At 35.9% G+C, this 27,569-nt stretch overlaps 3 protein-coding genes across 5 annotated transcripts; 1 reads left to right on the forward strand and 2 right to left on the reverse strand.

The window, feature by feature from the left end:
- Window positions 1-9,848, reverse strand: erlin1 (ER lipid raft associated 1). Of its 3 annotated transcripts, none has more exons than XM_082154256.1 (12): window positions 9,722-9,848; window positions 8,618-8,745; window positions 8,016-8,097; window positions 7,792-7,838; window positions 7,611-7,672; window positions 7,071-7,202; window positions 6,859-6,932; window positions 6,715-6,773; window positions 4,263-4,354; window positions 4,086-4,175; window positions 3,925-4,004; window positions 1-2,532 (listed from the first exon to the last, which is right to left on the reverse strand). In XM_082154256.1, exons 2-12 carry the CDS (start codon window positions 8,728-8,730, stop codon window positions 2,308-2,310), a joined length of 1,056 nt encoding a protein of 351 aa, XP_082010382.1. In that variant the 5' UTR covers window positions 8,731-8,745; window positions 9,722-9,848; the 3' UTR covers window positions 1-2,307. The 3 variants fall into 3 exon arrangements, with proteins under 3 accessions (XP_082010382.1, XP_082010381.1, XP_082010383.1); XM_082154255.1 differs by having other exon boundaries at window positions 9,654-9,812; XM_082154257.1 differs by having other exon boundaries at window positions 7,077-7,202; window positions 9,654-9,811.
- Window positions 9,849-10,205: 357 nt separating this feature from the next.
- cfap43 (cilia and flagella associated protein 43) lies at window positions 10,206-26,145 on the forward strand. Its single transcript, XM_082154902.1, has 38 exons — window positions 10,206-10,680; window positions 11,096-11,349; window positions 11,484-11,580; window positions 12,051-12,218; window positions 12,340-12,490; window positions 12,737-12,899; window positions 13,048-13,127; window positions 13,243-13,374; window positions 13,597-13,713; window positions 14,262-14,342; window positions 14,449-14,597; window positions 14,789-14,892; window positions 15,477-15,626; window positions 15,763-15,926; window positions 16,018-16,185; window positions 16,314-16,444; window positions 16,595-16,766; window positions 16,893-16,991; window positions 17,941-18,018; window positions 18,147-18,272; window positions 19,792-19,896; window positions 20,039-20,155; window positions 20,338-20,517; window positions 20,665-20,871; window positions 21,131-21,220; window positions 21,742-21,822; window positions 21,924-22,049; window positions 22,416-22,535; window positions 22,682-22,789; window positions 23,037-23,123; window positions 23,214-23,302; window positions 23,408-23,612; window positions 23,729-23,841; window positions 23,942-24,101; window positions 24,187-24,351; window positions 24,549-24,629; window positions 24,800-24,953; window positions 25,711-26,145. The coding sequence occupies exons 1-38, from the start codon at window positions 10,652-10,654 to the stop codon at window positions 25,884-25,886; spliced, it is 4,977 nt and encodes a 1,658-aa protein (XP_082011028.1). The 5' UTR covers window positions 10,206-10,651; the 3' UTR covers window positions 25,887-26,145.
- On the reverse strand, window positions 25,955-27,249 carry sfr1 (SWI5-dependent homologous recombination repair protein 1). The gene is made up of 3 exons (XM_082154903.1): window positions 26,964-27,249; window positions 26,429-26,761; window positions 25,955-26,339 (listed from the first exon to the last, which is right to left on the reverse strand). Exons 1-3 carry the CDS (start codon window positions 27,051-27,053, stop codon window positions 26,148-26,150), a joined length of 615 nt encoding a protein of 204 aa, XP_082011029.1. The 5' UTR covers window positions 27,054-27,249; the 3' UTR covers window positions 25,955-26,147.
- Window positions 27,250-27,569: the final 320 nt, after the last annotated feature.

Raw genomic sequence — 27,569 nt, forward strand, 5'->3', positions numbered from 1 at the left:
TTTCATGGTATCAAAATAGGTTTTATTTCACAGAATTAAACATTGTCAAAATTTTATAAATTTTGCATATAAATGTTTTAAAATTAGGAGCTTAAATTCTGCTGACATAAAAAAAAGTGACATTCACAGAGTGGGTTTTATTCCAGGGCAGTCAAGTTCTGTCCTCTCTCATTTAATCAACCATAAGAATCACAGGGATCATATGGACAGAAAAATCATGAGACAGTTAATCTTTCACCTTGAAGGAAAACATTGAATGAAAAGTCAATTTAATAGGAAAATGGGAGAAGCCACTGTTTGTAGATGTAGAAGGAACATTCAAACTAAACATATTGAATGTTTGTCTCTTTAATCGATAAGTATGGAGAGGATGGAACAACGATGTGCTGTGTGACAGATTCACACAGACAACATGACCCTACATCTGTTTGTGAAGTGGTCAGAGTTTAAATGTAAGATACCAAAAAAGCTGGTCATTCAAGTTAGCACACAGGTCTCTTTTCCTGAGAGATAGCACTAGTAGACACTATTCAAAACCTAGTTTGGATGGTTTGATTTAATGAATTGTTAATATTGGCATATGAAAACAACTTAGGCAGACTTTTAAGAGAAGCATTGCCACATTTTTGGAGTCATTTAACTCTTTGTTGTCCAGTCTTTAGATTCCTGAAGATCACTGGCTTCCTCTAGTGGTGAAATTCTGGTGAAGCTTTTGAGGCTCTTGAGAGTGAAAAACATCACCTGGCTCCCAAAATGCACTAATATGTTGTTACAATGTCTGATCATTAATGCATTCATCCAGCATAATGCTAAATTTCTTTGACAGTGCCTAATAATACTGCAGCCCTTATTGTAACTGAATTCCCTTTGAAATAAACTCCTTCCAGTAATGACAAAACGAGCAAGCTCAACTAAAGGCATAAAGGCATTTTCAGTCATAAAGGAACCGACTATAACCAAACAGCTGTTCATCTCATAGCTTTTCAAAGGCAGGAGCCCCAGAACAAAACATTAACATCTTATGAAACTTTATGAAACCCATGCTCAGTGTCACCCTTTCTATAAACCAACAATTCAACATCATCCACAGAGCACCCACAAACGCTACACAATACTATACCAAACCCACTATTTCTGACATTACATGACATTTTTAATTCACACCAAGTATTCAGGTCTCAAGGTCATAGAAAAAGTCTTCATAAAGATCAACAAAAATCAAGCAGGGATCATTTTAAAACAAGATCGAGCTTACATACACATGTAAAAGCCACTGATCTCTGCAGCTGTGGCTGAACTAAATTAAGATTTTAACTATAATGAAGTTAGTGACAATGAAAATGAGGACTTTTCTAAAGGGGTAGATCACCAAATAAAATTTACATTCTGTTATTTACTCATCCTCACGTCATCCTAAACCAGTTGGACTTTATTTCTTCTGTGGAACACAAAAGAGATATTCTAAAAGATTGTTTAAAACTGTTTTTGTCCATACAATGAAAGTCAATGGGGTCCAGGTAAGGTACAATATTGGACCTGAACAACATTCACTGTATGGGCAAAAAAAGAAGAAAGAAAAACACCTTTTATTATTATTTAAATGTTTTTAATATCCTCGTTCCACATAAGATGGTCTTACAAGTTTGGAACGATGCGAGGGTGACCAAATGATGACAGAATATACATTTTAGGGTTAAGTATCTCTCAAATATATATTAAAGAAAAGATGATAAATATTGGCTACAAAATGAGTCCCATCATATTGTAGCTAATAAAGCCACTGCCTTTGATCTCAATTAGTGTGATGCCTTATAATTCCAGTTATGTTAAAGACAACACATAAAGGTAAACCTCGAAATGTTCACATACTTCACATAGTTGCATCTGCATCTAAAAAAATAATTAGCATGAATTTGTAAAAGAGAATCAAAAGTTGAGAGCAAAAAAAGGGAAAAAGCATGCTGATGTGAGTTCGGGACATTGGAGGGAATTTTTTTTATATTCGAATCGCAACAATTCAACCTGGCAATATTCAGTAGCACAGTTCTTAGACATTTCTTTTTAGTTCTCAATTGACTGCTGGAAAACCACAGGCTCTGTGTGACAGTCTCTTCAGCTTACTGACTCACAGCACAGCTAGCCAAGCACCCAACCCCACTGCAGTAGAAGAGTGGAAAGCATCCATGTCAGCATGCCTCACAAGCACCCATGCCCCACAGAGAGAGAGAGAGAGAGAGAGAGAGAGAGATAGAGAGAGAGAGAGAGAGAAATTGCAGAGGAAGAGGGGGTGGACAGCTCTCAGGCCCCTCAGTGGCCTTCTGTGGCTTTGGGTTTGGACGCTTTCTTAAGACTCTCTTTCATACTCAAGGACTCCAGCTGCTCCATCAAATCTGCCGCACCCTGGCCCACGGCTGGACGGGAGGCACTGTTGTCTACAAACATGTTTGGGATTTCCTGACCGAAGTAGATCTTGCTGTTTGAGGCTATGGCCTGATATTTCATCAGTTCCAGGTACTCTGGTGTAAGCTTCAGCTGTGGAGGAGGGAGACAGTAGTCTGATAAATGATCTGAGCATTTCCTGTGGAATCAACTGTACTGAAGGAATGCGTGAATGTGCCTCCATGTGTTCAGAGTGGACACTAGCACCAATATGAAATCATCTACAGCCTCCATGTGCTCTCTTAATATAGCGAGATTGAAGGATATTTGAGCTTTGTATAAAGCTGAAAAAGAGTGAAATTCCTTCACACAATCTACTTTATTAAGTCTATTTGCTTTCTCGTTGATGTAATTAACAGATTAGATTGATAGTTTACTCATTAAAAGTGAACAAACTTACTGTTACACCAGTCTGTGACTTAAACCTACATGTTAAAGGGTAACACTTTACAATAAGGTAAACTAACAGCAATACATTTTTATAACATTTATTAATTTCTGTCAATGTCAGTTAATAAAATATAGTCGTTCATTGTTTTTAATGTTAATACACAGTGCATTAACTAATGTTAATACACCGCTATGTGGAATACTTGACTCTATTCCCCAATAACAACCACTAAAAACTGATAACGCAGGCTCATGCGGGTTACTGTCACTGAAGACGGGGAGTTTACACTTACTGGGAAAGTTTTTTCCTCGTGGAAGTTTTACATTTGGTGCGCTATTAAAATATTAAAACTCAAATCAATATATTGTGTACAAGTATTTAATTATTATCATCCGGTATCACGGACTCACTCTCTTGTTTCATACAAATGCAGCTGTAATGAAAATAAGATAACAACGATTTTAAATTAGTTTCATCTCAAATCAATATATATTATCCCCATAGTTATCTATGTGAAACACTGTACGGTAATAAGAGGTATGACCGTACCGAATCCCTTAAATGTCCGTCTAGTTTGAACTCTGCTCTTGCTCTCTCTGCAGAAGCTTTGCGTTTAAAGAGCTAATAAAATATTTTTACATTTTCAATATTTCCTGTCTAATTATTTACTTATGTGGCAATAAGCTGTGTAATAAGTGGGATAATGTAAATCCAGCTGGTTGTTATCACAGAATAAACCCCTTCAGAGTCATGCAAGTCCTAATCACCCTGTCAGGGTTTATTCTGCGATAACAACCAGTTGGATGTACATCATTATCACTTACTTAACTTTTGATTTTAAAAATGTATTAGTAAATGTAGCAATTAACTAATTTAGTTTAATACAAATAAATATTCCTAATTAATTTTAGTTAATTTTGTTAACAAATTAAACCTTATTGTAAAGTGTTACAGATTAAACACTGTGTAAATACACTTAATACATTTTCTTAAATAAATTAAATGATTTTTTTAAAATAAATAATACATTGAGCAACACACACAAATGTAACAAAAGAATAGAAAAAAAAGTGTTTTTTGTTGTTGTTTTTTACCCTGTTGGCTTCAGCAAATTTTTCAGCAGTGTAATATTCTGCATCTGCTCTTGCCTTCTCTCTTGCCAGAAAAGCAGCATCTGTTACGATCAAAAAATGGGTCTGATGAGCAACATACTCTGTGTGACATGCTGTGAAAATGCTCTGTAGATAAACCAGACCTTCAATTTCGGAGATCTTTTTCTCCGTTTCCTTCTCCATCACTTTTTGTTGGAAGTGAATCCCTGCCACTTGAGCCATTTTCTCAGCCTCTGTAATGAGAGCAACACACAAGATGAATGAGGGCAGAACCCTGATCCTGTACATGATCAGCATTATATTTGTAAGTTTGGACTCACCTATGATGGCCTTCTTTCTCTCAGTTTCAGCCTCTTTCTCCACAACCTTCTGCGTCTGAACGGTGATAAGCAGCCTTGTCTTCTCTGCTTCCCTGCAGATCATAATAGACAGGGAAAACAATTTTGTAACAATAGATACATGCATTCAAGGACAATAAATCAAGATGCCTGATGATTTTCAGTACACAACCGATCAAAAGTTTGGGGTCAGTAAGATTTATTTTGAAAGAAATCAATACTTTCATTCAGCAAGGAGGATGCATTAAATTGATTTAAATGTTATGAAGGTTTCCTGCTGCTCTTTTGAAATTTCTATTAATCAAAGAAATATACTACAAAAAGATTTATCACACGTTTCCACAAAAATATTAGGCAACACTGTTTTCAACACTGCTAATAATAAATGTTTCTTGAGCACCAAATCAGAATGTTAGAATGATTGATCATGCGATGCTGCAGCCTGGAGTAATGATGCAACTTAAAAAACAACTTGCATTACAACAGGTGTAATTGTGATTGTCAAAACATTTGGTAACTAAACAGAATTTTATTAAACTAAACATAAGTTTAGTGACAACGTTACAATGTTTACATGGTACAATGACTGGTAGGCTACTGTTTTTATTATTGCTTAACAATTTTCACGGTTTCAATTCAATTCTTGGGATTTGATTTCAATCTTGATTCAATATTGACTCATTTGGATAAATATTAGGTAAGCTACAGTAGATAGCCTACATGTACATTTTTCTCAAGAAAAAATATATCTCACATAATGCTGTAAACATACAGAGAGCCTTATCAGCTGGTATTATTAAAGGTTAAAAATAACATTAAATTAAATATAATGCAGTTTTCATTGTAATAAAAATTATTTAATGACACAAGTAAAAAATATAATAAATATGTAATATGTGACCCTGGACATCTGAAAGCTGAATAAATGAGCTTTCCACTGATGTATGGTTTGTATGGACAATATTTGGCAATATATTAGATACAACTATTTGAAAATCTGGAATCTGAGGGTAAAAAAAAAAAAAAAAAAAAAAAAAATTCGAAACATTTCCATTTATGTTCGTGATTATGCTGCATCCACTCACAAAAATAAATGTTTTATATATTTACGGTAGGATCCTAATGATTTTTGCCATAAAAGAAAAATCGATAATTTTGACCCATACAATGTATTGTTGGCTATTGCCACAAATATACCGTGCGACTTGTGACTGGTTTTGTGATCCAGGGTCACATATAGTGCACATATTTAGCTAAATACTCCTCTCTATAGCTCTTTTATTAGTCAACTACATGCTATGGTCATTAAATGGCTTTCCTGGGGTAAATAATAATAATAATAATAATTTGTTACATTTATATAGCGCTTTTCTAGGTACTCAAAGCGCTTTACATGGAAGGGGGAATCTCCTCAACCACCACCAATGTGCAGCATCCACCTGGATGATGCGACGGCAGCCATATTGCGCCAGAACGCCCACCACACACCAGCTTACTGTAATTTACTTAAATGTAACATTCTGTGCCATAATTGTTCTCCTGCTGTTTTATTGACCTCTTTCCATGGTTGAAAAACACTGATTGATCAATATTATTTATGAATGAGGCATATATACCTTTCGGTAAGTTGTACTGTATCTTTAAATAAAAAGTAACAGATGATCGGTTTACTTTAACTGAGGCGCTCTGTCACGTCACATTTACAAGCGCAAAAAACGGTATTTATTGTCTGAATTTTGTGATAAAATGGACAGAACCTGAGAGCTGAGAATTTTTTTCATATCAAAAGTAACCTGCTCTGTTTAGTCTGTCGGTGTCAGTGTCCTCTCTGCTCTGTGATTTTTCACTGCGTGAAAAAAATGGATGTGTGGCGTGAGAGCGCATGAAAAGTGTAAAATGTGTCCGAGTTGGCAGCCCTGAGGACTGTGAAGCAGTAGGGGTGTTGATGGACTCAATTTACTCCATCTATGTTTTGATCATCGTTCTGAATCCAATCTCGATGTAGTCTTTGACAAAAACGTGATTTTCTCAGCTTTTTGCTCAAAATGTTGCTTTTTTATGAAACTTTCCACATTTAAGTGTTGATAAAAAAAAAAATGCATGAAGCTAGAATAAAACGTTTTTTTTTGTTGTTTAAAAGCAGAGGATCTGTTCTTTCTTTTGATATATTGGATGTTGAGGTATTCATACAACAAAATATTCTAGGGCCATGAAAATTGTGAAAATGATCAAAAACGCTGGCAGTGGCTGGCAAATGTATTAAAAAGCGCTGGCGGGGAAATGGTTAAAAATCGACCAGAGTAAAAGCGAGCAAAACAGCACACCTATCATTTTAAAAGCACACAATATGGAGATACCTTAAATCACATCCAATCAAACTGCAGAGAATAATATAAGAAATATAAAAATTAAAAATAAATAAATATTCACTCACATTAGCTCATAGTTTCTTCTGATTGCCTCTGGAATTTTAGGTTTGGTGACTCGCACAGCCTGCAATATATCATGTAAGTGTGTAATTCTGCTGAAGTCAAAGCTGAAACCTCAGAGAAGAGAAACAGTGGATTAAAAACCATACCTGAATAGTGAGACCAGGAGCCATAGCATTCAAGTCCTTCTGCAGTGCAGTCTTTAAGTTCTCATCAATTATGTCTGTCAAACAAAAACGACACAAATGCAAGTCTCTGACAAAGACGCAAACTTATGACACAGCAGAAACGTCAGTGCTCATATAAACTAAAAGTTCACAGTATACTTGGTAGAATAAACTGTTTGACATAAGTGACTCACACTCACCGAACAGCTCTATGTAGACTTCCTGTAGTGTGTGCACACTGCAGAACTGGTTTAACTCATGGTGAATTTTGTTGAAGATTAGCGTCTTGTCATAGTCTGCAGTGTAGTTCTTCACTATCTCCAGCACTGTGGAGAAAACGAACAAGAGCATTATTTCTGTCTTCCACAGAAGAAAGTAATACAGGTTTGAAAGAGGATTGAGGGTGAGTGAATGATGAGAGATTTTGTGTTTAATTTTTGGGTGAACTCCCTCTTTAAAGTCGTCATGAAATCAAAATTGACCCTATTTACTTTGTTAGTGCACATTACTAGTCTTGTGGTGAACAATTCATCCGTGCAAGTTAATACACAGAAGAAAAACTGTTTTGTCATGGTAAACTTTAATCAAAATCTGAAAATGTCCTTAACCACTCCCCTCCAACAATAAGTGCGCTATGAGCAAGGGATGAAGAGGAGGTTCACTTGGAAATACATCACAACAAGGAAGTAAAGTCGGTTGCAACTTCCGGTTCACGGGAACTTTAAGGCTCTTACCAGCTGATGGAACCAGCATGTTGACCACTTCAATTCTGTCAAAATAGATCATAACACCCCCACTGTGGAAGACAGAGAAATTATTATTTTTTATTCAAGAGCCACAGAAAATATACCACGCAAAATAAAGATGGCTATTTATTATACATTTAACAGAACATCCAACAAAAGGAAGGTTTACCTGGTTCCACAAGGCACATTTTTTATTTCATCAGTTTGCAAAGTTGTCTATAAACATGATGCAAATATGAGAGAAAAAAAATTGCATTTTCAACAAAATATTCAAGAACCCACCCTTGTTACAGAAGTCAAATAAAATGATCATGATCAGCAACATTTAAATCTGTAATAAGAGCAATAATTAATTTGTTATTAGGCCCGTTGTAAAAAAAAAGACATCTGTACCTGCACTGATCTGTATGAAGTGATAAAAGGCAGCATTATATGGTAACCTGGGCCATTAGGAGATGTCAACAAAGCTCCTCCTCTGAAAAATAAATGGTAAAACACATGAACTAATATGAATGATAGTGAATGATAAATGTCACCAATTTCATTTGCATAGAAATAACATTACCACTGCCATTTTCATTTTTGGGTGGACTATCACTTAAAGTGATAGTCCACCCAAAACTGAAAATTCTGTAATTTACTCCTGTCATTTCAAACCTGTTTTACTTTCATTTTTCTGTGTAGCACAAAAGAAGATATTCTGAAGAATGTTGGTAACTAAAACGTTTTGGTGAGCATTATTTCCATTGTATGGACAAAAAAGAAGAAGAAATTTCTCTATATATTTGATTTTATGTTAAACAGAAAATAAGTCATACATGTTTGAAACAACATGAAGGTAAGCCATGATGACAATTTTCATTTTGAACGACTGAAACAAAGTTAACTGATCAAGCCTTTCCCCAACCTACAATTATATTACAGGTATTTTATGAATGATTAACATAAGCAGCATGAAACCCGGGATATTTCCAATGCAACTTCCTTAAACTCACCTGTAATACACAGCTAAATGTCCTTCCTCAATCTTGTGTATGGAAGAATGAAGGAGAATGGACATCACACCAGCCATTGCTGCAACTACTGCCCCAACATGTGCCATTGTCATTTAGCCAGCGCTCACCTGCCGAAAGACAAGTTGGTAAAAAGGAAAGCTGAGTTGATACTTAGAATAAACACTCAATTTAGGTTACAAAAGATCAGCTTATAACACAAGCTAGGGCCCTGGTTGCAAACATGTAAGTAGATCAGCCTGTGCTGCAGAACCTCCCTCCACTGAGCCGAGCCCTACCCCCCCCACCACACACACACACACACACACACACACACACACACACAATAATCTCTGGAGAGCTGCAAAGCAAACCGAGATAACAGGTTTTCAAAGTCCATTAGACCCACACACAGCCCCCATACACGGAAGTAATGTTTCCAAATGCAAATGTGCAATACAAATATATACAAATACATTCTTATGGCCACATCGTGCATGTATTAGTGACAGTGAGAGCTGAATAACTATTTAAGGGAAACGAGTGTCAATCATAAAGCTGTCAGTGACTAGGAATTGCAGTCTGGCTACGTTTCAACACCTAGTGAGCTGCCTACCTAGACAGCTAACTTAGTGCAGAAGTGCAGTTTTTTGTTCGAATGCGCGTATAATGGTGCCTAGGAAGGCAACTCAGTATCTTTTTGAAACATATCGTCTCCATTACTTGTCCTGGCTACGCAGGCTAGCTGCTTCCTCAAATGAAGTGCTGACTCGCCCGTCCTACTGTACACGGCACGAACTGATATGAATGAGCGTAATCTGTCGGTTCATATGCTAAAACAACCGTTACAGTCATTCACGTGATCAAGACATTGTAGAAGTCACACCACCACCACATCACTCACACATGACTACATTTAAGCTAACCCACGCCCACGGCTGGCTAACTAAGCTAATTATTTGAAATGCAGGCAAAACGACATTCTGTCAAGTTAAACTCCATATACGATGGGCTAATAATAGCAACAGTAATCATTTACCGATCATTCGTTTATATAATGGACGATGCTGTCCTCTCACTTTCGCAGGACATTACTTTATTACTCACGATGCCGTGTCCAACATTGTAGGTTGGAAGGTTCCCAACTGAAACGCTTTGTGAATCCGATACTGATTTCCCTTTCAAAATCTGCTTCAAGCACACCTTCAAAATAAGAGTCACCAGTACGATTTCTAGTCAGCAACAGAAAAACAGTTGAGTTAAAGGGATAGTTCACCCAAAAATGAAAATTCTGTCATCACTTACATCACTGTCCTCACGTTGTTGTTACAAACCTGTATGAGTTTCTATCTCCTGCTAAACACAAAAGAAGATATTTTGAAGAATGTTGGTAACCAGACAGTTGATGGACCCCATATTATATGCCCAATACTATGGAAGTCAATGGCTTCTGTCAACTGTTTTATTACCAACATTCTTTAAAATATTTTATTTTGTGATCAATCAGGTTTGGAACAGCATGAGGGTGAGTAAGTGATGAGAACATTTCCCTTTAATTCTGGGATAAAACCGCGTGCACGTGTCTGAAAACTTAGAAACAAAAAATAATTAATTATTATATTACATTAAATTTGTCTCGATTTTAACGCCATTTACACGAAATTTACGTTCTAATCGAATCGCTAATATTGACACAACTTAATTACACCATTATTAAAAATCATTATATCATTAGAAGTGTTATATAATTTTTTTGCCAGTAATCAGGAGCTGTTAATGGTGAAAAGCAAAAGGGCTAACGCGTACACTTTGAAGTCAAAAGTCATCTTTTGTTAACGTTCAAACAAGTGGTGTTACAAGACCATACAAACTACGCATAATATTATTTTATGTTTCATATATGTATTATAATCTTAAAATTAAATTCATGCGGTAAATAACCGAATAAAATGTGTGTGTTATTGAAGTCCGTGTGCTAGGGTTTCTATGGACACAGACGCACACACTCAGAGAGGGTGAGCTGCTTACGGATTGAAAATGGATGTTCTGGGAAACTTGGAAGTTCGGTGAGTTACGAATTATTTATTTGAGAAAACTTGGAAAGTCCTGAACATTGTTTCTGTTGCAGATAATGAATTTTAACTTGTAAAGTTATCCTGACTGGATAACAAGTTTTTGCACTAGTAACGTTATCCTAGTTAGCTATTAACGTTACCTAGCATTGAGCTGAAAACATGCTCGAATATAACGTACACAGCACACACTGGAAATACTTTATGATATAAAGTAAACTAAAATACACTAAAATCAACGTACTACTCTTACAATCTGAAATAAATAAATAAACACAAACAATAAAATATAAAACAATAAGAAAGCTAATAAAATATGTACAAATATTGTAGTATTCATTGCATTGATGAGATTACATACAAAATATATGTAAATAATGCTGTTTTTTTGTTTATTGCCATGTATAAGGTGGGTGCAAGGATTCACCAATGGCACATTTAAATTTGTCGATAAGAAAACAGCATGCTACACCTGCGGAAATTTCATTGTTTTCCTCAATGTGGAAACTAAAACGAGGAAGACTCTGCAGAGTCCTGCTTCTGGTATTGGGGCCTTTACAGCAAGTGGACATCGCAGGTGTCTTGCTTTCTCTGACCTCAGACTGAATCCTTCCATCTTTGTCTACAACTATCCAGAGCTTGAGCTAATGTGTGAACTGAAAGGTCAGCTATTTTTGAGTTGCACCTTAAACAACAAACTCCTAGAGCTGTTTTAGGACACACACAATTTTGTAAACATGTAAAACAATTTTTAACATGTAAAACAATTTAAAACTTTTTTTCCCTTTTTTTTTTAGGTACAACTAAACTGGGCTATACAGCTTTGGCACTGTGTGATACTGGCCCTTATTTAGTCAGTTCTTCCTCCATACCTGATCACACCATCACGTTATGGTAAAATTAATGTGTGTGTATATATATATAAATACACACACGTGTATATATATATATATATATATATGTATGAAGACATCCGATGCAAAAGCCTCTAAAAGCCACGTATGTCAAAAATGAGATAATAATATTGAGTGAATGCTCTCCACACATAGTATACGTTCATCAAATACTTTCACTTCAAACTCACTAAATCCCAGCCTCAGCCCAATCAGAAATGTCAATACTTAGGTAGAAACCTATACATAGGAGCCTGATAAAAATGTTAAAATTAAAGAAAAACGTTAGACGGACTTAGATGCTTTTGCATCTGAAATTCTCATATATATATATATATATATATATATATATATATATATATATATATATATATAATACAATAATTTTATTTACATTAGTCTGAGATTTGCTACAGAAGTTATTTATATTTTGCATTACAGTTTTAATATTATTAATTAATATCTTTTTAGGAACTGGGAGAGTATGATTCCACTTTGTAGCCATCCAATTTTGGGAGAGGACATCACAGCACTGGTTTTCAACCCCATGAACTGGTGTCAAATTTGTGCTGTAAAATCTAAAGCCCTTACCATCTGGAATGTTGAAAGATGTGGCAACTATCATTTGATGAATCCTAGGTAGAGCGTGTCTCCAGCAGATGTCACTGTTATTTGCACATGTATTTCATATGCCGATGGGATCAATGCACAGAAATTGTTTATTGTACTCATTATATCTTCTGTATGTTTGCTTGGCAAGTGCTGTCGATCTCCCCGCCACTGATGGTTCAGCTATTGAGTGTGAAGCAAACCCGTCTCATATGCCCAGTGGGAAGCTGACCCACTTCAGTCCTCAGATGCCCACTTCAGCTGTTGCTGGACTGAGTGGAGACAAAGCTGACAACTTTGTGGTATGGGTTGTCTTTAGTTAGAAGTGTTTTCTTGTAAACCAGTAGTTCTCCTGAACATAGGTTTGTATTAGTGCTGAATTAATCTAAAACAAAAACAAATCAAAATTTTTTTTATATGTTTTCCATTTTTCGATTCAGTAATTTTTCAAGAGCTTTTCTATGGGAAAAATAATCAAAATCAAAACGTTTAGACTACAATTTATTTTTGTGAAAGTGACAGCAAAATATTTGTCTTTGTCCCTACAGCCTTTGAAACTAATAAAAACAAAACTGTGTCCAAGTGCCATCTGCTGGTCAACTTCTTCTGACCTGTATGTTGGTTGCAAGGAAGGTTTCCTGCTTTGTGTGAATCCTGACACTTTGCTTGTCTCTGTCCTGTATAAACCCCAAACTGAAGTAACCAGCACAGGTAAACTTATACTTGATACATATCAAATTAGAACATTATTGATTTCACTATTGACATTTTTGTAACTAGTATGAATTTTAGACTTATTTAGTTCCTTGTTTTTTTACATCTTATTTTAATTGCATTTTATTGTAATTTTACATCCCAGATGACAGTGAAACGTCCCTACAGGAGGGCAGTTTCCAGAGCTTAGCACTGCAGGACTGTAATCTCTTCTCTGCAGGAATTGTAAGAAATGTTATTTATCTTCACCCTGATAATAGCCCTGAAACTAAACACTACTCTCTTTTCAAGTGAGACATAATTTCAACCTGATTCAAGAGCATTTACAAAACCATTACAGGAAGGCATTTTAAGAAAAATACAAATAAAAGGAAACAAATTAGAGGTAGTGCAGACTTGGGCTTTGGATGAGGCAGCCTCGGCTATATGCTTTTCCCCTGACGGTGAGACACTGCTGCTACCTTGTAACACAGTAAGTGTTATTATAATTTACTATAAAACCAATGTATTTTTATGATTCATGCCACAGAAATATTATTGTAAAAACAGTTTTATTATAATGTACAATATATTTGATCAAAAACTCATCATAGCCTTATATTTATACCAGAATGCAATGCAAATCATAGAAAAACGAATTATTTAAAGACATTGATGAGAAACATTGTTAATAAATTCTGGTTTTTCTTCACAGGGCTGTGTTTACAGATTCAAACCACTTCTGAAGGATAAAATTGTCAAAGTCCTAGATGTCCTCTGTGGAGATTTTGTGGCTGTCACTCCAATCTACACTGATAGAAGCATTTGTTTGGTAAAAGACCTTTGCAGTGTCAGTAGGTTAAAGGGATAGTTCATTCAAAAATGAAAATTCTGTCATCATTTACTCACCCTCAAGTTGCTCAAAACCTGTATGAATTTCTTTCTTCTGCTGAACATATATTTTGAAGAATATGGGTAACCAAACAGTTGCTGGGCAATATTGACTTTCATAATATGTATAATATATATATATATATATTTATATATTTATTATTATTATTATTTTATTTTTTATATATATATATATATTATTTTTTTATAAATACAACGGAAGTCAATGGGGCCTATCAACTGTTAGGTTACTGACATTCTCCAAAATACCTTTTGTGTTCAGCAGAAGAAAGAAATACAGGTTTGGAACAACTTGAGGGTGAGTAAATGATGACATAATTTATATTTTGGGTGAACTATCCTTTTAATTATTTCAAATAATAAATTGATACTATTAGAATAGTATTATTACAATGTAATATATATTAAATTACAAAAAGTAGAAATAAAATATTATTGAAAATAGCCTCTGCATCTCCATTGTTGCAGTCAGTCAGAGAAGCAGGAGACGTACAGCTGTGGGCTCTGGATGATGGACAATGCATGGGCTCTATCTCTCTGCAAACACATGTTAGTGCTATAATTACAGGTTCTATATGAATCACACAGTACTTATTTTTCCCAAATCATAAATACACAAATCTGTGTATAACTATTTGGTATGACTTTACTTCAGGTGACCAGTATGGCATGCTGCCTCGTAGCGCAGTATGTTGTTGTAGGGACAGCCACTGGAGATGTCCTGTTTGTGGAGATGACTACAAAACAGAAGCCCAGACTAGTTCACAGAGTTCATTTCTACCATGTCCCTGTAGACCATTTAGTGTGAGTTTCTCAGCTCCAGGGTTATTTGCTCTCATATTTCTTTAGAATTGGAGGAATCCCAGACAGCAACATCTGGTACGTGTGGAATCTACGTGTACCAGATGTGTGCCGGATATGGGCCGACAGCATGTTGCTGTCTGGGATGTGAACTGAATGTTGAGCATACTGTATAATATATTTTTGTTCAACAGGTTTGATCAAGGTGGCAACTTCTTAATCACAGGAGCATCAGACTCACGCATGTTTGTGCTGAATGCAAGGCCATCAAAAGGATTTGAAGTTATTGGATGGATTGGTAATTTTTAGGACAACGTATACTGTCATTCAAGTTTCGGTCAGTAAGATTTATTTAGAAAGAAATTAATAATTTTATTCAGCGAGCATTAAATTGATTGGAAAAAAACCCCAGTAAATACATTTATAATTATAATAAAAGCATTCTATTTCTAATAAATGCTGTTCTTTTGAACTTTCTATTCATCAAAGAATGCAGAAAAAATGTATCCTGGTTTCCACAAGAAAAAAATTAAGCAGTATGTTTTGAACTGTTTTCAACATTGATTGTAATAAAAAAAAATTCTTGAGCACCAAATCAGCATATTACAATGATTTCTGAAGGATCATGGTCCATCACAGGAATAAATTACTTTTTGAGATATATTAAAATAAAGCAGTTATTTTAATAATATTTCATAATATTGCTGTATATTTGTTCAAATAAATGCATCATTGGTAAGCATAACAGACTTCTTTCAAAAACATTAAATAAATAAAAATAAAACCTACTTGACCCCAACCTTGAATGGCAGTGTATTAACTTTTTTGCCTAAAGGTTTAAGTAATTTATAACAAGTTGTTTTAATTAATTTATTTTTTCAGAGGCTCCAGGTGCCATTGTAAGCCTTTCCACTCAGTACCAAAAGGAAAGCGGACAGGTTAAAGTGCTGGTGCTATGCAGCACGACAGGGAGAGAAATCAATGAGGGAAATGTACTTCTGCTACTGACGTTGTTTGTGCAAGAGCTTACAGGTACATGGGGAAAAAACATGCCATAATTGAGGCTGGCATAGAAGCCTGGCTTTGCTGAAAAGTTAGGAGAACAAAAGATTGACATTCAAAGTACATCACTCCAGCTCTCCTTATTACAATGTTGTGCCTCTTCCAGACTCAACAAGTTTTGTGGATGTCCACGGCCGTCTGCGTAAAGATGTGATTCACAGCTGTTTGTACGAGCTCCCTCACGCACTCTGTTCTTGTGTCCTGGCCACAAACAAGATATTTGGTTACTGCCAACAGAGAAAAGTCTTGCAAAGATTCAGTATCCCTGAGGTGCAATAAGAACAGACAACACTCACAGCTTGATGACAGTTTTATTTCGTTTTTTGGCAGTGCTCCTAACTGCTTCTCATGTGTTATACAGAGTGGTGAAAAGTCATCTAATGTGCAGGAAGCAGTTCAACTTATACCAGAGAAGGAGGCATCGGGCCATTTTCTGAGCCCTGCATTTCTACAGCTCTCTCCACATCAAGCCTGGCTGGCAACAGTTGGCAGGGATGGACTGCTGCGCATCAGTGAGATTTCAACAATGGTATTGTCGGTTAAAACCACTCTCTACAAGTTCATCCATGTTTATGAGCACTGGGCTTGGAGCAACATGTTTCTCAGAAAATGGCCAAATATTTGAGGAGTATGTAAGAGTATGCCTTTGACATGCAGGACAGGTGTGTGCAGCTGCAGTGCCACTCATGTTGGCAGGATGGGGTCGGATCTGTTTGTTTCACCCCAGACAGTCAGACCCTCATCACCACTGGCCTGAGGGACGGCTCGCTTGTCTGCAGCAGGCTAAGGTGAGCTTGGGGTCTCAAAAAACATCAAACAGACAATATTACTATAGAACTTTGATCTATAGCAATATTTTCTCTCTCTGGTCATTTTAAAATGCCCTTGAAGCTGGACCTGAAGCATTTTTGTTTTTACAATGCTTTCAAATTTAACAGGCTAAAGCTTTCTGGGGCTGGCAAAGCAGCTGCAGCTACCCAGTATGGTCAATCAATTGCTGATTCTTTTGAGTCAGTAGTATCCTCAGAGAACACTGTCCTCACCAAAATGACTGACTGGGATTCACAGACACAATCCTTTACCAGATGTGCCTCATTTCATACAGAAGAGGTATAGGAACACAGCGCTTTCTAATGTTTAAATAATAGCCACAATATTGTACCTGGTTTAGCAGTTTAACTGGGGAGATGTTCCTTGAGATACACAATATAAACTGTCACAAAATTCTCCCTGCAGGTCAATTTTAATGAAAAGATGAGTCATGAAGCTGAACAAGAGGAAAACTATTTTGCATCCCCAACTAGTTCTACATGGCTTGATGGGAAATTTGATGCGGTTAGTGCTTGTCTCTGAATTTATTTATGTTGTGTTGTGTCTCATTTAATTAAAAAAGTGTGTTTATTGTTCTTAATTGTATAATATAGAATGATTTGTTGCCAGCAGCTAATTCTTTTCAGGTTGCAACAACTTTTGTGTTTATTTTTTATTAGTTTAAAATGGCTGATCACAGGCCTCCTGGAGAAAAAATTTCTATGATTACAAAATATATTTATGGAAATAATTAACATGGATAAATGTTAACCACTGATGTGGTACTGGCAAAGGTGTTATAACCTTATGTTACAGTATGCACTGTGCATTACATTTTTCTTTTATTAATATAAAAATATACACTTAAAAGTTTTGGGTCAGTAATAGTTACTATATTATTTATATTCATACTACTATTATTATTATTATCACCACAGTGAATAAATTGATCAAACCCATAACCTACACTGTCATTCAAAAGTTTGAGGTCAGTAAGATTAATACATTTGAAAGAAATTAATACTTTTATATTCATCAAAAATCATTTTAAAAAGTATCATGGTTTCTACAAAAATATTAAGCAGCACAACTGTTTTCTACATTGATAATAATAAGATTATTATTTATTTATTTTATTTTTTGAGCAGCAAATCAGCATATTATAATTATTTCTTAAGGATCATGTGACACTGAAGACTGGAGTAATGACTGTTAAAAATTCAGGAATAAATTACATTTTTAAATTAAAATAGAAAACAGCCATTTTAAATTGAAATAGTATTTCACTATATTTATTCTATATTTTTGATCAAATAAATACAGCCTAAAAATCTTACTGCCTCCAAACTTTTGAATGGCAGTGGATATTTATTATACTGGTTTCCTCAAACATCAAGGAAGATGCTTAAGAAATAGGATAACTGAAAGATAATCCATTAATACTAAGATTTTGACTCTAGTGGTATCTCACCAGGTTCTCCAAGAAGAGATCCAGCAGTATGCAGAGACGAAGAAGAACCTAAGAAGAAACATTAAGGTTCTTCGTGACAGAGTAAGAGAAAGAATCCTCCACTTCTATTATTAATGTATTTATTAAAATTTGTATTATTTAACTTGATTGTTTCCATACACACATTTGAAGTTGAAAGGTTCATCCTAATTGTTTCTGGCTCACTCCAGATCAAAGCTATGATGGAGGAGAATGAGAGTCTGGCAGACATGGAGAAACTGGAGCGACAGGAATTTAACCTGGATGTGGAGGAGCAACAGAGACTGCAACTGGAGGGAAAGCAGGAGGTTACCAGGGTAAACATGACTGTTTACAGATGATTAAGAGCAGATTACTTATATAGACTTCTTATTGGAAGCAGTTGTGGCCTAATAGTTAGTTAGAGAGCCGGACTTGTAATCTGGAGGTCGCGGGTTCGCATCTCGGTACCAGCAGGAAATGTAGTGTGCTGGGAATGAATGAACAGCACTCTCTTCCTCTCTCATTACCCACAACTGAGGTGCCCTTGAGCAAGGTACCTAAACTCCAATCGCTCCCTGGGTGCCGCAGCAAAAATGTCTGTCCACTGCTCCGGGTGTGTGTTCACGGTGTGTGTGTGTTCAATACTCACTGCTGTGTGTGTGTGCAATTTGGATGGGTGAAATGCAGAGCACAAATTCTGAGTACAGGACACCATACTTGGCTACACATCACACGTCACGTCACTTTTGTACAAACAAGCTTTTCAGTTTTGTAAGCTCGCGCTTGATCGGCCCAAAACCGGCATCCGACCAGCGCAGAAGGTCTTTACGTGTTACTGTCCTTTTCTCGAGGCAAAGTATTTTTTGATTAAATGCAATACATTTGAATATGTATTCTCTCGTTATTTCATCTGACTCCATAAATGAAAAGGTTTTAATGATATCTGTGCATCATTAAATGTGAGCGAATGTTTGACTATTCTTTTTAACTCTTTAATGGCATATTTATACCAAAGTCAGTTAGAATAATCAAATGTAACAATTTATTATGTCAGGTAAATGTATCATGCCAATTTCATAATCAATTCAAAGATAATCGATACAAAACATCAAATACTCTGGAAAATGAGAAGAGATGCAAACCCAACAATAAGAAATACATGAGGCTGAGAGTTTTGGCCGCTCTCAGCCTCACGGGCTAATCTGAAGTACAGAAAGGCCCCGAATCCCCTGCTGCATTTCATTATATAGTCAGGACCTATTTCACTTGGAAACGTACTAACAAAAGAAATTTGCATTCAGAGGTTGCACCTTTTGGGTGTGTGTGACCATTTGCTAGGAGATCACCTTCCTTTGTATGTCAGTTATCGTTAAACTCTTAAAAACCTTATTACCTTGTGTTTTATTTATTTGGAAATGAGACATTTGTACCAGTCGCAAGAGACATTTCAAATGATACTAAATACGTACAATACTCGATGTCAATCATTCACATCAAACTATACATTTTCTTGGGTGAATTCAGATGATCTGAGCATGAGAGAGAGGGGGTGAGAGAAGGGGGAAAGAGATGTAGATTAGGATGACTCTGAGGTGAGATTTTCGTCTCAATAGTGCACGAGGAGGAGTTCAAATGTTAATTTCCAGAGAGGTCCTTCTGTCCTCTCAGGGTCTGGTCGCTCTTCAACCAGACTGTCCGGCATTTTGTAATTTCTCAATTCTTACAGTTTATATAGAATTTCTTTCCCCTATAGTTCAACAATAATATCTTATGATTAGACTGTTGATACATCATCAGATATTTATGTAAAAACTAATATATACATCTCAATTTTTTTTTTTTTTGTGGTTTAAGGTGAGGAAGGAGATTGAGATGGAGAATCTGGCTAAATGCTATCAGAGGGAGGTCCTGAAGAGAGAATTCTGGGATTCCATGCAAGTCAAAGGGAAAGCCATTAAGGTATCTGGTAGATTGTATGTGGGGGAAAAACCTTTGTAACAATATACACATCCATCAATTTAACCTGGCTTACCTGTAACTACTAGAAATACTATACAGCTGCCAACTGTCAGTGTCTTTGTGTGTTCTTTATTGCCCCCAGGCCTTTCATTCTGAAAATGAGGTGAAGAACTACCCCATGAAGGAACGCACTGAAAAGGAACTTGAAGAGCTTCATAGGGTTGAGACCACGAGGCAGATTGAACAGGAAGATTCACAAGTAAATGTACAGTGTATTACTCAAACAATAATGAGTCAGCTGTTGGACTGGATTCCTCCATAGCAACCAAAGCCTCACATGATACTGAACATAATGTACCTTGACGCTGGATACACAGTGTTTGTTTCTACAGATGTTAGATTCATAAAACCTCACACAAATAATATGAATATTCTTCATAGCTTCAAGAGGCGATTTTAGACACAATCTCTGGAGAGAAAAGGGAGAAGATGGCAGCAGAGGACAGTCCTGCTCTGACTGGCAGCCTGAGTGCTCTTTATGGAGGCATCAACCCTTATCTCTACAACCAGTTTAACTTACATGTCAGAGAGCAGAAAATCAACCAAATCACCTTGCTAAAGGTGATGACTTTTCTTGTTGTCTTGATAAACAACTAGAGTCAGGACAAATTTTGTTTTCTTTGTGTGTTTGCATCCTGTTTTAAGTACAGAAAATGCCTAAAGGGTAAAAAATTTTGTATATCTATATTTCATGGTTGTTTTATGAAGGATGTTATCTACAAAGTGAAGAGCACATTCAACAAAGAATTTGAGGCAGTTTACAAGCAGAAGGAGCAGGAAATCAACCGTGTCAGAGAGAAGAAGAAGCGTATCTCTGAGATTATGACTGAGCTGGACCTAAGTGAGACCCTGTGGGAGCCTAATCTCACCGATAATGAGTGTCCTGAGAGAGCTCTTACTGTGACCGACTTAGAGGTAACTCAAGCAGTCTGTATAGAAGATTTTAAATAATTCTTGGGTTAATCTAGGATTTATCTTACCTTTATTGGTCCAAGTCACCAGATCCATTGTCTAAAAAAAATGATATACAGCAGACCCATTTTATTTCTTTCAATTTGAAATACTTACTGTATATCATATACTTTATATCGTTTAAATAATGTAAACATGGCAAACACCGATTTATTATTGTGGACAGTGAGCCTGACAGGCGAATTCATGCATGTGCTTCTAGATCAAGGTTGAGAAATACCTCACCCCCGAGCAGAAAGAAAAAGAAGAAAATCTAAGAGAAGAAGACAAACGGCAAATGCTTGCAGCCAAGGTATAACATTACTGTACCTCACAACAGGTGTGCTTTTAACAGTTAAACTATTTATTTTCACCTTATAACTCATGTTTAACACAACCATTCAATTTCATTTTAGTCATATCAGTTTAATAATCTAGGGTTTGATTATTAGAGGAGTGGACCAACATTCCTCAGTCATCAGTTTTTAATCTATTCATTAAAATAATTCTTGATTTTATCAATTTATACACTACCGTTCAGTACGATTTATTTTTGAAAGGAATAAATTAACATTTATTCAGTAAGGATGTGATAAATTGATCAAAAGTGACAAAAAAATGATCTTTTGAACTTTCTAGTGATCAAAAAATCCTAAAAATATGTATTGTGGTTTCCACAAAAATATTAAGCAGCAACACTGATGATAATAATAAGAAATGTTTCTTGAGCAGCAAATCAGCATATTAGAATGATTTCTGAAGGATCATGTGACACTGAAGACTGGAGTCACAGAAATACATTTTATTTTAAAATATATTACATTTCCATTGCAGTCGGACAAAATGAGAGATCAAGCGCTCAATGTAATGATGGGTGGAGTTCTGGAGCTTAAAAAAGAGGATGTGCTGAAGACGGTGAGATGGCAGATATAATCTTATTGGAATGTATAAATATATTTATCAATAAGTACACAAAGGTAGGGGAAAATAACATTTAAGATATGCTTATTTCATAGGAAGTACCTCAGCCTGAGTTCATGTCTAAACCTGAAGTACAGTGGACAGAAGAAGAGAGAAAGAGCTTCAAAGAGTTTGAGAAAAAAGCAAAGGAACTCAGAGAGGAGCAGGAGAAATACAGAAAAGTATGACTTTGATCACCACATTACACTTAAAGGGATCGTTCACCCAAATTCTGTAGGTTTGTACTGTCAAGCTTTGAAAACGATTTTTTTTTTTTTTTTTAAGCACCATAGAAGTATAAAATGTATCCATACAATGCTTATACTATATTTCAGATCATCTGAGGCCATACAATAACTTTTTTGTGAGGAACAGACATCACAAAATCTTATTTGCAGTCAAGTATATTCAAGTTGCTGCTTCAAAATCCATCACAGTATATGCAAAAACCAATGGTCATTTGGTATCGTTTTTGGATGAACTATTCCTATAAGCAATCACACCCTTACATTTCAAATCTCTTTAAAACAAAGTCACTGTTTCCCTAGACACTGGAGACAGAAATGAAGAAACTGCTGACATCTATTAAAGAGGCTACCGAGATGTTTGACGAAAGACTCACAAAGCTGTTTGAAAGGAAGGTGAAATCAGAGATGGTCATATACCAAGTAAGATGATACAATACATCATTACATTTTTGCATGTCACCTTATGAGGGGCGTTCTGTGTACAAATAATATGACCTGCTAACAATGCAGTCATGTAACAGTAACTGCTCATCTACTACTATAGATTATGATTTTTTATCCTTCAGGAGGAGCTCAAGATTGCAAATCTGGTTCACTCCATTCAAACCGAAGAAGAGATCCTCTGCAGAGAGAAACAGTTGAGCCTTAAACTTGAGAAGGCACGAATTGTAAAGGTGATCTTCGTTTGTATGTAGATATTCTGTCTTTTATCATTTTTTCAGCCGTGCTGTTGTCTGTTTACAGTAACTCTATAACCATGTCAGAAATTGTCAGTTATTATTTGTTATTAGACAATTATAATGTTCCTGATGATGAGACAAAAATTTCAGGCAAGAACAAACTTGTGTGGCACTGTAATCTGTTCCTGTGAGACTGTTTTGCACATTTTGTAATGAATGATTCACCTCTCTTTCCTGACAGAATGAAATTGGGGAAGAACTGAAAAAACACAGGGAGACCGTTGATGAGTTTAGAGAGGTGTATGATAACACAGTCGCTGAGGACAAAGTAAGATTACGAAAATATCATGCATATGCATGTCCATAATGTTCTCACTTTCAAAGTCTTATTTTATAAACCCTTTTTCTTTTTTGAAAGCTTCTCGACAAAGGATTTCGCAAAGAGTTTTATGACATCCCTGGACATATAACTGACCAGCTCTATAAGCTTTACAAACGCAGACCCAGGTATAATTTCAGAGAAGTTGCAACTTCAATCATGCATATGCATAAAACAAGTGTTTGTCCAGTATTAATTACCTTTGAAAAGAGTAAAAAAGCGTTGTTTGACAGGGTTCAGAAGATAAAAACTCAGACTGAAAACAACCCGTTTAAAGAGGGGGCGCTGTTAGGAACAGTACCAGCTGATGGACTCTCTCTGATGATGAAGGCCATGGAAGAGTTGGATGCTCCAGAGAACATGCCGGAAGGATTAGATCCAGTCGTTTGGGAAAGGTTTTGCCTGGCCAGACGGGCCAAAGTGGAAAGTGAACAAAAGGTGAGAATGGGTAGACATGACGCAAATAAACTAAAAGTCCCCCAAATCTTAAGCTGAGTTCCTCATAATTCATAATCAAAAACCGTCTGAGAAGGGTTTTACGTTGACTCCTGTAGGTCAAACTAAAGGCATTGACCCTGGCGGAGATGCAGGCTTTTCTTCAGAGGAGAACAGATGAGGATGAGAATGCTCAACTTGAAATCAAAAATCTCATTGATGAACTTAATGGGTGAGAAAAACAGTTCATTATATAAATTAAGGATATCACTGGAAATAAGATGTTATTGAGAATAGGTGAGCAAATAATTTCATACCTAATATTGTCTTAGCCTTTGTGAAGAGAAGATGAGGTTTCGACTGGACAGCATGGCGCAGATCCTTCTACAGCAAGGCCAGGTGGAAGTGGAGGCTGGAGACTTCATTGCTGACAACACCGATGCCCTGCTGATCCATCGCGGAGTAATTGAGGACCTGAACAGCACCATCAGGGTGAAGAGAACTAGTTTATGCAACTATTCACTCATTTCTTCATTCATTCATTCATTAATAACTTGTAAACTGATTTATCAATCAGGCTTTAGGAGGTCAGAAGATTGCCAGCATGGTGGAGTGTAAAGACTTCCGCAAAGGAATCATACAGCAGGAGTGGGATCACAGGAGAATGAGAATGGAGCTGGAAGATCTTAGCAACAAAGCCAGAGACATACAGACCCTGCGCATCACTCAGGAGATTCAAGACGTATGGATTTAATCTTTAGTCTTTCATTTGAAGTAATCTCGATTGAAAAAAAATTTAGTAAAAATTGAAGAGGAATATGATTTAACAGATCTAAGACAAGAGGACACTATGGCTCAGGACTACCTTTGTCTGTGAAACTTTAATGATATAATATTACAATTACAAATATTTGTTTCTTTGTATTTTTCTCATGTCAGTACCTGACTGAAACAAGTAATGACAACATGGTGTCAAAGCATCTCACAACTCTGGAGAGGACCATAGATTTACAGGGAACGGTAAGCTCGCTCATTACTTTTCAAGCGCCTTAAAAAGATAATAATCATAGAGTAACTTAGCCAGATGCTTATTTCTCAGCGCAGGTATTTCCCAGTTGTAAATTCAGTCTGAATGATATATGGCAGATATAAAGGTTTTTTTTCTTCTTTTTTTTCCACTCTTGGCCTAGACTCATCAAAAGAAAATTGAGACTTGCAAGAAGCAGATAAAGCACCTGAACAGACAACATTCACACATGCAAGAGAAGAACGCAGCCCTCGACTTAAGAATGGCTGACATGGAGATTACTGTTGCAGAGAGAAGAAATATTGTCGAGGCTGTTGGTAAATTACTTTATATCTTGCTACATTAAAGAAAGTAATAATTTGTTTTTAGCAGAAATAGATTACTTTGTACTATTCAGAAGTTTGGGGTCAATAATTTATTTATTTTTTTAAGAAGAAGAAATTAATACTTTTTTTTAAAGGGATGGTTCGGAGTAAAATCAACCTTGGGTCCTTGCACCATGACCTCGAGCCAAACGAAAGACACATTAAATTGTATCAAAAGTAAAGACAATTATAATTTTACAAAAGATTCATATTTAAAATTAATGTTGTTCTTTTGAACTTTCTATTCACCAAAAATATCCTGAGAAATGTAAATAATAAGAAATGTTTCTTGGGCACCAAATCAGCGTTTTGGAATGATTTCGGAAGGATCATGTGACACTAAAGACTGGAGTAATGATGCTGAAAATTCAGCTTTGTCATCAAAGGAATAAATTACATTTTAGATATATTAAAATAGAAGTTATTTTAAAGTGTAATATATATTCTCAGTAATACTGTTTTTACTGTATTTGTGATCAGATATATTAAAATATAAAAGTTATTTTAAAGTGTAATATATATTCTCAGTAATACTGTTTTTACAATTACTGACCACAAACATTTGAACAGTAGTGTAAATTTACTTATTGAATTTAATTCATTTTTTAAAATGCATGATTTGTACATTCTGTTCATGGTCAATGAATTAGGCCCAATAACTTTGAGTTTTGAGCCAAAATATCTCAACATTTTGTTTTATGTTAACCAGCAATGGGAGATGATAAAAAGACAGAGGCAGAGAAGAACTACCAAGATATCATCTTGAGAAAGAAGCTGCTGAACATAGTCGGAGCACAATCTGAAGAGATACTCCTACTGAGAGCAGAGGTTGAGAAACTGCGTATGAAGAACTTCCCATCTCTTTCTCAACTACACTACAACTGATTCAGGATACATAACAGATTTATTATTTCAGCTTTTGGTTGAAAAATAAACATTTCCATAGACAGACATGATAACACAAAAAAAAGTTTAATAAATTACAATACAGTTTAATAAACCTATCAAAATTAACACTGCAGCGTCTTATAAATTCCACATATAATCTGAATATTTTCTCAATCCAAATGTTTTAATGAATAACCTGGTCTGAAATGGCATGTTACAACCGGTTTAACAGTATGAATAAAATTAATATAATGACTTTCAGGTGTCTGTGAATTCTTCCTCTGTCCTATCAAAGTGCAGTAACTTGTCATCTAACCCAAAGTTGTCTATAAGCTGAGACAGACTAGTTTGTTTTCCCTCTGTGGGTAATTCACTTTGTAATTCATGCAGCACAGACTGAGCACAGGATCTCCATTTGCCTATGAGCATCTGCAGCCGGATCAGGTCATTCTATGGGGAAAGATAGAGCAAAGAGAAAAACTTCAACAACACCATCCTTTGCTTATAAGTTAATGCCAATACTTAATTTAGATGTTTACCTTGTTTCTATACATCTGGACCATCTTTAATCTTCTCAAGGTTTCTGATCTCTCCTTCACTGCTTTTCTTAGCTCTTCGCATTGCTGAATCGAGTCGTTTGGTGTAGTCTCAGCTGTGTGATCGTGTGAACAGTCTCTTTGCTCCCTCTTATCATTCTGATTGACATCAGTATCAGTCTTTCTTTCCTCAGTCACGCTGTGCTTTGTGTCTCCAGGTTGTGAAGTCTGTGGTTGATTGTCATCTTCAATTTTAAGGCGTTTAACCACACTGAGGGGGGATCTGAATGAGTGTCGTGCTCTTTTTAACTTCTCCCTCAGTGAGGCACTCATGGACTGAAGCAAAAAACAAAACAAATGTCAACAAAGTATGAACAATAATCACAAAGACAAGTACGTCTTGACGCAGTACAGTACGCAGTGTTTTTGTGATTGAAAAATAACAATGGTGTGCAAGCTAACATTCTTTGCTAATGTTAGCTTCGTCTGAAACCAAATATTAGACATCAACTCAAGAAGCCAATAAGCTGTAACTTACCGTGGTTGCGCTGGACCTACTTGAAGAAGACTGGGCTGTATTCGGTGTAGTTTCATTAGCTGGTGTCAGTTTTATCGGGGTTGTCTCCATGATTCACACTATGTGAAATCGCTATGAAAAGGAGAAAACGGCTACATAACTCTACAATGACTAAATAATATATCCGTTTTGCTGGTGTAAAAATTCAGTTGGAAGCAACACCGTGTAAATCTGATTTTTCATCTGTAAAGTGATCAGTACGCAGATGTTTTGAAATTGGTGCAAGTTCCATTTACTTCGTTGTCATTTCCGGTCCGTCTATACGTCATTGTCATTATCAAGAATCATGGGAAATGCAGTCTAAAATAACTGTTTTATAAAAGTTAATAATAAGCTACATAAATGGAAGAAATATGCAATTATTCCATGTCTAGTCTCTTTCATTTAGTATATAAAAAAAAAATGGTTAGAATCCAGCACCTCATATTTCATTTATTATTTTTAATTCACAACATGACACAGAAAATAGGTTTATACAGTACTGTGCAAAAATCTTAGGCACACTATTATTTTCACCCCAAAGAAATGGTTTTAAGCTAGTTATTTATATATTTTGTTTGATGAGGA

This window comes from Leuciscus leuciscus, assembly GCF_965113295.1.
Source record: "Leuciscus leuciscus genome assembly, chromosome: 22".
Lineage (NCBI taxonomy): Eukaryota > Metazoa > Chordata > Actinopteri > Cypriniformes > Leuciscidae > Leuciscus > Leuciscus leuciscus.